General features: G+C 46.4%; 1 protein-coding gene across 1 annotated transcript in view; it reads left to right on the forward strand.

The window, feature by feature from the left end:
• Rbp2 (retinol binding protein 2) overlaps window positions 1–9,815 on the forward strand; it is a 21,643-nt gene extending 11,828 nt beyond the window's left edge. Inside the window, exons 3-4 of the mRNA XM_021207609.1 lie at window positions 8,004–8,105; window positions 9,557–9,815. Coding sequence (XP_021063268.1) covers window positions 8,004–8,105; window positions 9,557–9,607 — 153 coding nt within the window. The 3' untranslated portion in view covers window positions 9,608–9,815. The remainder of the gene's footprint in view (window positions 1–8,003; window positions 8,106–9,556) is intronic.
• The last annotated feature ends 2,648 nt before the right edge of the window (window positions 9,816–12,463 follow it).

The raw sequence follows: 12,463 nt of genomic DNA on the forward strand, positions 1-12,463 counted from the left end.
CCCCACCCCCACCCTTCCCATTCTTCCTCCTCTCTAAGATCATCACTTAGCATCACTGCAGTGAAAAATGATTCTTTTATCCATGCCTTGTCTCCTCTTTGCCTGTAACAGAAAGCCAGAGATAGCAGTCTCTTTCTCTCCATCTCCATCTCTGTCTCTGTCTTTCTCATACACACACACACACACACACACACAACTGGTGGGATGAGATATATTTGACTAGAGACTGAACAAAGGTCTAGTCCCATGAGAATTACAACTCAGAACAGGTGCCCTTGGGATCATCTACTGCCTGTAACAGGAATAGAACCCTTTAACTCTGAGGAGTTCATGAGCCCTGCCCCTCCTCACGAGCTGCGTGTACACATGTGTACGCTCAGATTGGCAGGGGTTCACACTCTCCTTCCCTAGGGCTCCACTTCTCAACTCTGATCATTCTCAGAACCTTCAAGAAAAGTTGACATTCATTAGGGGAAGGTGTGGCTGCAGCAGGAGCCCTGAAAGGCCCAGTTCTGCACCAGCCCAGAGCAGGATTACAAAAACACATCAGAGATGAAGCTGACTCCGAGGGCTCAGAGATCCCCCTTTCCCTTCTGATCACCATATGTTATTCCCACTTCTTTCCTTAAATTGTTTCTAAGAGAGTTTAAAGCCCCTTATCAAAAACACAAAAGCAGAGATGGAGGTGTGGCTCGCTGGTGTAACACTTGCTTAGCATGCACAATGTTCGAGGTTCAATTTTCAGAGCTTAAAAATATGCATATATTTGCATGTAAGACATCGAGAAGTCATTGAAGGGCTTCAGAGACACCCAGTCAGTAAAGTTCTTGCTGCACAAGCATGAGTCCTTGAGTTTGCATCCCAAGAACCCACGCAGAAAGCCAGCCACACCAGCACACACCTGTAATCCCCGTGTTGGAGAGGTAGAAACCAAAGGATCGCCAAGGTTTGCTGTCTTGGACAGTGCAGGCAAATCTCTGAGCTCCAGGCCTCCTATGCTGAAGAGCAATCGAGAAAGACCTTCAATATTTATCTCTAACTTCCACATACACACACCCACATACACACACTCATATGTACTGGCACACACATGCACATACACTAACATGTATGTGTATGCACCAGTAAATGAGAAATAATTGATAACCATATAATGAAATGTAGATTGTATCAGAAGGAATGAAGTGCTGATTCCTAGCACAGTATGAATAAGCCTGGAAAACATGCTAAGCATCAGAAGCGATACACAAAAGACCATGGATTATATGAAGACCCATGACGAGCAAATGCATACGGGGTAGTGGACAGAAGAAGCAGGATTGAATGCTAGTAGATACAAGGTGAGGAAATGTTCTGGATACATTAGTGAAGATGATTGTACAACCTTGTGAATACACAAAGAAAACTAAAGTGCTACCCTCCCAAACTCTGTAGAATTGCAGACTTCAATAGAATGAATTTTATGGTCAGTACACACACACACACACATACATGCACATACACGTATACATGTACACACACATATACATATATATATACATACATATATAAAATATATTATATTATACATATATGCACACATATATATCTAGTCTATAATATAAAATATTATATATACACACATATATAGCTAATATAATATAAAATATCATATATATATATATATATATATATATATATATATATATATATAAAATCTTTTAAAAGTGATTGGAATTGGAGTGACCAGTGGGGAGTGGGGAAAGCAGGCCAGGCCAGGGCAAATAGCACCAAGTGACTTTGGAGGCTCCTCCTATGGAGGGCAGCCCAAGACGGTTGGAGAAAAAAACACCTTAGGAACATTGCAAATAGAAGTATCCTTTCAGGTCAATAGATCCCGCTCATGTCTAGAATTTAGGGGAAGTGACTGAGACTCATAGAAAAGTTGTGAAAGAACAAAGAATAACTTTACACTCTACTAAGTGTCACCTGTTGTGGGTACAGGAGAGATGGTTCCGCAGTTAAGAACCTTACCTCCTCCTGCAGGGGACTCAGGTTCAGTTCTCTGGACCTATATCAGGGAGCTTGCAACCATCTGTAACTCTGTAACTCCTCTTCAAGGAATCCGATGTCCTCTGCCCCCACAGGCATTTGCATGTGTTCAGTGCACATGCACATGAAAGTAATTTTAAAAAAGAGTTGCATATTATTAATGTTTGCCCCTTGTGATATTTTATAAATTTATTTATTTCATTTATATGAATACACTGTCAGTATCTTCAGACATACCAGAAGAGTGTATCAGATGGTTGTGAGCCACCTTGTGGTTGCTTGAAATTGAACTCAGGACCTTTGGAAGAACAGTCAGTGCTCTTAACCACTGAGCCAGCTCTCCAGGCACCCCTCGTGATTTTTATCACGTTCCCATGTTCTCTCTCTCTCTCTCTCTCTCTCTCTCTCTCTCTCTCTCTCTCTCACACACACACACACACACACACACACACACACACATTTGTCCTGAACAGTCTGACACAACCTCCAAATAATTTTACTTCTGAAGAATTAAGATATTGGTTCTCTTCCAAGATTCACGACTTCACTATCCCTGTGTAGCTGGCTTATTTTCCAGCACAGCACACAATTGTCCTCTTGTTGAGTGGGCCTGAAGTCTAATTTGAGAGCTGTTGGTTACTGTCAAGGTGTATGTGACACTACTGCACACTAGGTTATCATCCCACAATGGTTGTTGTTGTGGTTCACAGACACCATAACTGGGTAAGACTATTGGGTGCTTCCCTCCTTTGGAAGCTTGCATTGTACCTTCCGGTACGAGGCAACTAAGGAATACTGAGAGCAGGAGAAACGGTCTCCTCAAGGAAGAGGACGCCAACTGGTTACCCAGTGCTCGGCCCTGAAAACATACATGTAACCTTACATGGACTGAGCAGGCTACATTCATATAGTTAAACACACACAAACACAAACACAAACACACACTGTATTAGTCAGGGTTCTCTAGAGTCACAGAACTTGCAGATAGTCTCTATATAGTAAAGGAATTTATTGATGACTTACAGTCTGCAGTCCAAATCCCAACAATGGTTCAGTAGTAGCTGTGGATGGAAGTCCAAAGATCTAGCAGTTGCTGAGTCCCACACGGCAAGAAGGCGAAAGAGCGAGAGCCAGACTCCCTTCTTCCAATGTCCTTATATGGTCCCCAGCAGAAGGTGTAGCCCAGATTAAAGGTGTGTGCCACCACACCTTTAATCCCAGATGATCTTGGACTCGGAGATCTCCCTGCCTTAATCTTCTGGATTCAATCACCACTGTGTCTCAAGATCTCCATACCAAGATCCAGATCAGAAACTTCTATCTCCCAGCCTCCAGATTAAGTTCACTGGTGAGCCTTCCAATTCTGGATTGTAGTTCATTTCAAATATAGTCAAGTTGACAACCAGGAATAGCCACTACACACACATACACACACCAGCAGCAACAATTATAAGAAAAGGAGGCCACGAATTTGAGGAGGGGTACATGAGAAGTTTTGGAAGGTGGAAAGAGAAGGGGGAAATGATAACATTATAATCTTAAAACATTTTTTTAAGAAATAGGAGAGTCTTTTATAGGTCCTTGGCTCAGCTATTGACTCTCACAGATTGAGCATCGAGCTGGCACCTGTATCTCATTTGACATAAAGAGCCTTTGAGAGAGATGCTGACTTTGGAAGTGTGACAGGCAAAGTCACAGTAGGGCTCCACCCCCTGCGTCTGTATCCAAACCCCGCCCTTTCTGTAGCTCTCTCCCTCTCCATTTTCTCACTCAAACGTTACTTATGGCCTTCTTAGCTGCCGGATCTTTCAACAACAACAGTTTGAGGCTGTTTTTAAAACCTCTTCAGACACAGGGATGAGGTCAGCAACTAAAAGCTGGGCATAATGGCAAACGCTGTAACCCCAGCACTCTAAAAAGCTAAGACAGAGATGCAGCTGGGAACAGGCTAGCATGGAAGATAGTGAGGAGGAGGAGGAGGAAGAGGAGAAGGAGGGGTGAGGGGAGGAGGAGGAGGGAAAGGAGGGTAAGGAAGAGGGAGAGAGAGGGAGGAGGAGGGAGAGAGGGGGAGGAAGAGGAGGGAGAGGGGGAGGAGGAAGAAGAGGGGAGGAAGAGGAGGAGGGAAAGGAGGGTAAGGAAGAGGGAGAGAGGGGGAGGAGGAAGAGGGAGAGAGGGGGAGGAGGAAGAGGGAGAGAGGGGGAGGAAGAGGAGGAGGAGGAGAAGGAGGGAGAGGGAGAGGAAGACAAAGACAAATTAATAAGAAATGTGAGCTTTTACGCTGGTTCACTTAACCGTTCTTGTAGTTCTGCTTCTCACTGTCTCACAATCTTGTAACCATTACCGTGATTCATTGGTAACCAATTTACTTTTGGGTCAGAATAACTTTGGGTCTTGCTGCCCAGTGTGAGTTATTAAAATGAAATATTAGGACAGGCCCCCTTGCACTAGCATTTTCCTCCTTTCTGTATTCTGCAAATTGTGCTAAGTTCCTACTGCCTGCCAAGCCCGTGTCAGCAAGACAGGTGTCACACTGAGTCGGCGCTCCCTTCCTATCCTCCGGGATCTCAGCCTCATACAGAAGATAGACAAATAAACAGATCGTGTCTACCGCATGTCCCCCTTGCAGGGCATGTGTGCACTCTGCTGGGACCTCCTCTAAGGCAGGAGGTGGGTGGGCTTCCCTCAAGACTCTGCCTCAGGGAAACTGTCTACCACAGACTCACAGGTCAGTGCTGACCACTGTGCTCAGTGTTCTAGCAGTCACCAACAGCCACATAGACACCAACAGCCACATAGACACCAACAGCACCAACAGCACCAACAGCCATATAACCACCAATGGACACATAGACAACAGCCACAAACAGTCAACAACAGCACCAACAGCCACCAGCAACACCAACAGCCACTAAAAGCCACACAGCCACCAACAGCACCAACAACCACACAGCCACCAACAGTCATCAACAATCACACAGCCATCAACAACACCAACAACCACATAGCCAACAACAGCCAACAACAATAACATAGCAAACAACAGTCACACAGCCACCAACAGCTACCAACAGCCACCAACAGCCACACAGACACCAACAGCCACATAGCCACCAACAGCACCATCTCCTTTCCTGAGCTCTGCCTGTGAATGGAGGCATCAATACAGTCAGCATGCACTGGGGCTTCCAGTACAATGTGGGAGGAAGGAGAAGAGAAGCTAAGAAGGAAAGAGTCCTTATCTATTCTTTGTTTTGTTTTGTTTTTTTGTTTTGTTTTGGTTTTTTTTTTTTTTCGAGACAGGGTTTCTCTGTATAGCCCTGGCTGTCCTGGAACTCACTTTGTAGACCAGGCTGGCCTCAAACTCAGAAATCCGCCTGCCTCTCACTCCTGAGTGCTGGGATTAAAGGCGTGCGCCACCACACCCGGCAAGAGTTCTTATCTATCTACTAGGAAAGCAATGGGGTCTAAGACAATGAGGAGCAATAGCAGATGCATTTTCCAGATACTTCTTCCTCCCCAAGGAGCCAGAAGACCTATGGCATGAACTTCTCTAAGTTCTTCAGAGATATAAGGTTTCAGATGCCCTTGAAGGAGAAAGAGACATTTTTTCTTTTAAAGAAAGCACAGAATTTTTTTAAAATTTTATTTATATTGGTATTTTTGTCTTTGCTCCCATGTATGTCCCTGTAAGGGTGTCAGATCCCTGGAACTGGAGTCACAGACAATTGTGAGCTGCCATGTGGATGCTGGGATTTGAACTCAGGTCCTTTGGAAGAGCAGTCAGTGGTGTTCTTAACCACGGAGCCATCTCTCTAACCCAAGCAAGGAATATTTTATTTTAAAATTAGACTTGGGTACTGTGACCACGTGGATGGTTACAGTTTTTTTGGGTAGTAGTTGTTGTTGTTGTTGTTGTTTACAACCATAAACAGTGAAATGTTCTTTGCACCTTGGTGGCCTACCTCAGTCCCTTCACAGGGATAATCACTGCTCAGGATTTCTTTTACTTCCTTGCAAATGACAGGGACTAAGCAAAAGAATACACACACACACACACACACACACACACACACACACCCTCACCTGATGCACACTGCTCAGCGCCTTGCGTTTTTAAGCATTTAAACAACCGACTCTGGTTGTATTCTTTCTGCGTCTGTGTGGCAGGGAAGAACCACACCGTATTTAACCAGCCACCCACTGACAGACTTTATGAAGTCTCCAGTCCTTTGCTGTAACAAACAATCCTGTGATGCATTGAGGTAGAACATAGAGGAATAACACTGCGTGTAAAGCGTGAATTTTGGTCAAGGTCAAATATTATTTTAGAAATAGGTAGGTTTATCAATCTGTAGAAAACCAGTTTGTATAATGTACAAGGAGAAGAAACAAAAAAGCCCAACAGGTCAGTTTATCATCAGTACGGTGTACAAAACATAGAAAAAAAGCAAGTGTTAGGTCCTCGGCCTATTTTGTTCAGAGAGACACCAAGTGGTTTGTGCATACATGAAAAAGAAAAACAAAACAAAAACAAAAACAAAAAAACAAAACAACAACAACAACAAAAAACCAAACCCAGCTGCGTGAAGCTCACAGGAAGTAAGACACAGACACGGTGGGGAATGGCAAAAATATCAGCAGGTCCAGTGAGTGAGCCTGCTCTGGGTGCCAAGGTACTGAGAAGAAAACAGGTATCAACAGGATTGTAAATATGTGCACAGGACCCTGTAGCCTCCTGGGTACCGGCGGGCCTGTGGCTCCTCCATCCACCAGCCAGCTCGGTTGGGCTGGAATGGAGGATGACATTCATGAGTTCTGCTGCCAAACCTATACTACTACACCGTTAGCATCGCCACCCAGAGAAAACCTGCAGACAAGCAGGTTCTAGGTGACAGGACCTACCTAGAACCACGTGAGCAGCTCCCTGGTTAAGTGGGGGAGCTTCCCTGTATTTATCCTCACATACAGTGGACAAGACAGGAAAGTGCCCAGGGTAGACACCTTAGATCAACGAATACAAGCAGTATCCTCATCAGAGATGAGAATCCCAGCACCTGGGAGGCAGAGGCAGAAAGGTCAGGAGTTCAAGGTCATCCTCAGCACACAATGAATTCATGGCTAGCAAGGGCTATGTGAGACCCTGTCTTAAAACACACACACACACACACACACACACATACACACATAGATACTAAACACATAGGAAATAGGGAATTTTCAAATAATAAATTAAAAATTATTTAAAATAAGTAATAAAAGCAAAACGATGTGCAATTGCCTATTCTGAAAGGTAATATAAAATAGTCCTCACAAAAGATGTCTCTTCCCACCATCCCTGAGTGAGGGGCACAGCCCTCCCCTTGGCCACTGAATCTTTGATCTTTGACCACATGATTAATTGGATCTGGGAAGCAGTCTTACAGCATCTCTGCTGTTATTTGTGAAGTGAAATATCTCTTCTTATGTTTAAAACTTATCTACTACAAGAGTTCCCCCTGTAAGCCCTCGGTTCATATGCTTGGTTGGCATGGACTGTTAGGTTAATGATCTTTTTATTGATTTACAGAGGCCCTTTATATATTAGGACATCAAGTCTTTACTGATATGCTACAGCTCTTTTTCCCTGCTGGTTGTTTGTCTGTTGACTTTGAGGTATTTTCCCTTCCAGAAATTCCACATTGTTAATAGTTGAATTCATCATCTTGCCTTTACTAGCTCAAAGTGCTATTTTTACCACAGAATAAAACAGTTAGGTCGAATTCCTCAGAAGAGAATACAGCCAGCCTGAAACCAAGTCCCAGCTTGGCTGGAACGGAGGGTGTATGTGGGATGGAGACTGGAAGGTCCCTGCGATCACGGAGACAGGACTCTGTCCCATGGGAGAGTCTGGCAGGGCTTGCAGAATTGAAGCTGCAGACTGTTTGGTCTCCCAAGGCCATCTGTGTGATTTGTTTGACATCTTGTCTTTGCAGTCTCTAGTCACCTGGGAAGGCAACACCCTCGTGTGTGTGCAGAAAGGAGAGAAAGAGAACCGTGGCTGGAAGCAGTGGGTGGAGGGAGACAAGCTGTACTTGGTAAGCCCTGGGGTCTGTACCGCACCCACCTGGCCAGGCGGTTTGACAAGAAAAATGGCTCTGAGCTCCAGCCAAATGCATTTGGTCATATAGTCAGAAAGCCATTTCCATCAGGCTCAGGGGACTCTAGGAAGAAATCTATTCGGCTGTTCCTGTGAATAGCTGCAATTAAAACAGAGAGTTTAAAATGCTGAGTTAGGAAAGCAAGATCCAAGGAGAAATGAAGAGAACCCCCGCTAAGGAGCCGCTGGGGAGAAAGGTGGGCGTGGAATTAAGCCACCTAGAGGGGAAGAGGGCCAGGCATCCTGTCAGCTACTGGGGGTGGGAGAAGGCTGACAGCATAGGGGGCATTGGCCTCTCACCCCAAGGCATGGTGGACCTGATCCCACTCCTGTGAGGCTTAATGTTACTGGAACAGAACAAAAGGGACAATGGCTGACATCCGTCAATAAACTATCACTGCCTAGACAGCTTTAGTTTTCATTCTTCAATCTTCACAGCAATTTATGGGCCCCACAATGGAATGGTAAGAGAAGTTTCACTCTTAAACATCCAGCTACTCATTTGCTAAATGAATGGCTCATTCAGCAAACGCATCCTCAATCATTCATTCATTCACTCACTCACTCACTCACTCACTCACTCACTCACTCACTCATTCTATGGAGTCAGGAAGGTACCCAGTTCTAAGGTCAACATGAATGTCCCCAAGATGCCCTTCAGATTGGCGCTAACTTTGCCTGCGATCTTTACTGCTGTCTGCTGATGACACGCATGTCATTCCCCGAGTTTCCCACTGGCAGCTTTCCCTACCTGCTGTGGCTTAGATGATGGATTTATTTAATTATAGGGCCATCCCCAACAGAACCTGTGGCTGAGATCGGAGCCATCATTGGCTGTGTGAGCATAGTGGCCATCTTCATGCTCACTCACCCTCCTCCTCATGCTCACTCACCCTCCTCCATCCGTGGTCAGAGAAACTCAGATAAGGCCTGAGGTTCTCTTGACCTCAGTAAAAAGTGGGACCCTATCAGCTACCATGTCAGCAGACCAGGGGGACCCCTTTCTGCAGCTCCCGCTTTACTGTTGGGCCACTGCTAACCCCTGCCTAGTACATCTCCACGCTATCCTTCCCTTCCTCTTGGCTTCACCACCTTTTAATAAATTAGCCGGTGTTGCTTTAATCACGAGAGCAGGAGAGATCCCACCCAAGAGGGTCATTACTTTACATTTTTCACTTTTAAAGTTGTTCAAGCTCAATTTGAGTGTCAAAATCAAATTACTGCTACCCTGCAGGGCATGGCAGCCGATTGGGTCTGTGAGGGACACTTTGCCCGGAATAGCTAAATGTCCTCTTCATTCTAGCCTCACCCACCTGCCAGACAGTAAGAGGGCCAGGTGCTGGGCAGAAAGAAGGCCAGGCGGGCACTCACCCACTTTCTGACTTGCAGGAGCTGACCTGCGGTGACCAGGTGTGCCGACAAGTGTTCAAAAAGAAGTGATGGGCACGGGGAAGCCTGGAGCATATGCAGAGTTCTCCGCCCGTTCCCGAAAGCAGCATGGGGACTCCTCCCGTTCCTGACAGAGCCCCCTTACATCACCTGCCTGGGTTTAAACCGGAGTGTATAAAAAGAACCTACCCCTGCACCCACACCCGCACCCGCACCCGGACCCCTGAACTTGTTATTAAAGAAACAAAATGTCCTCTCAGCCTTTGAAACACTTCCTATCTTTTACTTCCATCTCACCTACAGGCAGATAGATGGTTGATGCCAGCCAGGCTTGTGTTGTTCTTGGTTTCATTTAATTTGTTTCTCCTTTGGTGGTATTAGGAATGTCTTTGAGACAACACTGCTGATTCATGAACATTTCCCTGGGAGACATTCCTATGGAGAGATGTGTGTCCCCTTCTCCAACAGTCTACATCATTGTCTGTCTTCTGGTTTGCACCCTGTCCTGAGTGCACTGAATAGAACTGCCCCTACTCACCCCAGTCAAGCCGCAGCAGTCTACAGAGCCAGCTGCTCTTGGTTCTCAGCCCTCCAGTCCTGTGCTGTGAAGTGGGTTACAGAACACTGGCCCATTCACGCCTTCACACCCACCACCTATGCACGATGCTACAGGCAATGCACTAGGAGCCCGAGTTCGAGTTCTGCCATGCCACTGCTTGGCTAAATGACCACAGGCACACCACTTCCCCTCTTCTGCCCTGGTTTTCTCTCTTCTGTAAGAGGAGAAGACACTAGGTATCTGTGGCAAGCCAATCAGTGTGCACTACTTACTTGGTATGGAGCCTGGCCCCTGGTGAGGACTCAGTCCCTTCAAATCTGGTGCTTGAGCTAGGTTACTGCTTTAGGAGCGACAGATGAGCGGAGACACCATCCATAGCGATAGCTCAGGACCTCTGTAGCTTCATGGCACTATCAGAATATTAAGCTTGATACTCAGAGCCAAACAATGCTTTCCTGCTGGACACATAGAAGGGTGTGCCTGGAAAGAAAGACTGGTTAATGGTGATCAGACCTATGGGGCTTATCTATGGGGTTCATCGAGTCCTGAAGGTCAAAACCATCTTTATCCCTCTACAAAAGCCTGGAGTCCCACCAACAAGGGGACTTTCTGTAACAGAGCAAGTTTCTCCGGAGGAGCCGAACACCACTGGTGGTTGCATACTGTAGCATAATTTGAATGATCAGATCTCACAATCCAAGGCATCCGGGAATTGGGGGATGGGCAAGTAGGCTGAAATCCAGCCACGTGGCCCAGGGCCAATCTAACTCAAACACCCTGGCCAGGCAACCTGTGCAGTGGGGCTCCTGGCAAGCTCTGCTTCCCAGCAAGCGTGTCACGTGCCTGGGACAAGAGAGCCAGGAAGGTCCCTGGACCAGAGCCTTGTGATGGCTGGGCGGTGCACCCAAAGGATATCTGTTAGTGAGAAAGTGGGAGATGCCTCGGAGGTAACTGAACCTCCAGAGGAGGACCAGGCTCCATCTCCTGCTGCAGACCAGGGCTGACTGAAGAGACTAAGGTATGCCCTTTGCCCTAGTTTCTCCAGAACTTTCCCAGGAACTCCATTCCCCAACCACTCATCCTCTTAGCCTTATCCGGGCTCACAGCAGCCTCAGATGACCCTCTTTTTGTCTCAAGAAAACCCCACTGAATCAGGTAATGGAAGCCACTTGAGGACCAGCTATAGAACAGTCCTGAACACAAACGGTTTCATATCCGCTCTGTTTTGATCCTAGATTCTGCAAAAAGTATTGAAGAGACTAGTAAGCCCCCAAGGCTCTGTGAATAGTGTGTGGGGAGATGAAGTTCAGAGATGTTTAGAGCCTTTTAAAAGCTCTGAAAAGACTCCTAACAACGGAGCCCACCCTTGAACCACAGGACCCCTTACTCCCTGCACTTGTGCCTCACTGAGTGGATTAGAAGCAGGGTACACATCCCCCCTAGTGGCTATACTAGTTTCAATGACACATAGCAAGTGGTCTGACTTAAAACTCTGGTCTCCAAATGGAACACCCTCAGAAGACCCGTTTCTTACATACCACAATAAGGAGCAGAATGAATCGTGTATGTAGGATGTGAAAGAGTGAACGGGGCTGAGGACTCTTTTCAAAGATGTGACTGGGCTTGAATAAGTGCTATTGGCAGACCCATTTCAAAGCTAGGGGATGTCCTTTGCACCTGGGTGGCCCATACATTCCTGTACCCACAAGCAGAGCCACTGAGTTCCTGTTTCTTACCCTATTTGAAAACAAACTATGGCACTCCTGCCCTTCAGGCCATGTTGACTGAAGTGGAGTGGAAGAGATTAATTTCTGACAGTCAGTTGGGGGCTGAACTGAAGCTAGGGGCTCTAGTGGAAGTGGGTCACTGGGTCAGGGAGCACCTTGAGGTCTTATGGCCCATCCCTACTTCCTGTCCACTCTCTGTCTCCCGACTGCAAGTGGGATGAGACCAGTTGCCACATACCCCTGCCAGCATGCCTTCCCTGCCATGATAGGCCACATTCCTTCCTAAACAGGGAGCCACTGTAAGTCCTCGTTCCCTTTAGTTGCTTCTTGTCAGATGTTTGATCATAGAAACCAGAACAGTAAAAGAAGAGGCTGGTGAGGTGGTTTCGTGGGCAAAAGCACGCACTGTGCAAGCCTGACCTGAAGAGAGAGCATGGACGCTGGCCTCACCCTTAGTTCAAACACAGGTCAAGCCCCTCTCCAGCTGTGTCTGTTTGTGAGGTAATTCCTTCCTCTCTGGCTGAGACTCCTTTTTTTCCAGCTAAGTGAGGACTATTGAACAGGCTTCAAATGAGTTATGAATAAGATCTTAGCAAGGTATCTAAGATGCAGTCCATTTCC

This window comes from Mus pahari, chromosome 10 (assembly GCF_900095145.1).
Source record: "Mus pahari chromosome 10, PAHARI_EIJ_v1.1, whole genome shotgun sequence".
Lineage (NCBI taxonomy): Eukaryota > Metazoa > Chordata > Mammalia > Rodentia > Muridae > Mus > Mus pahari.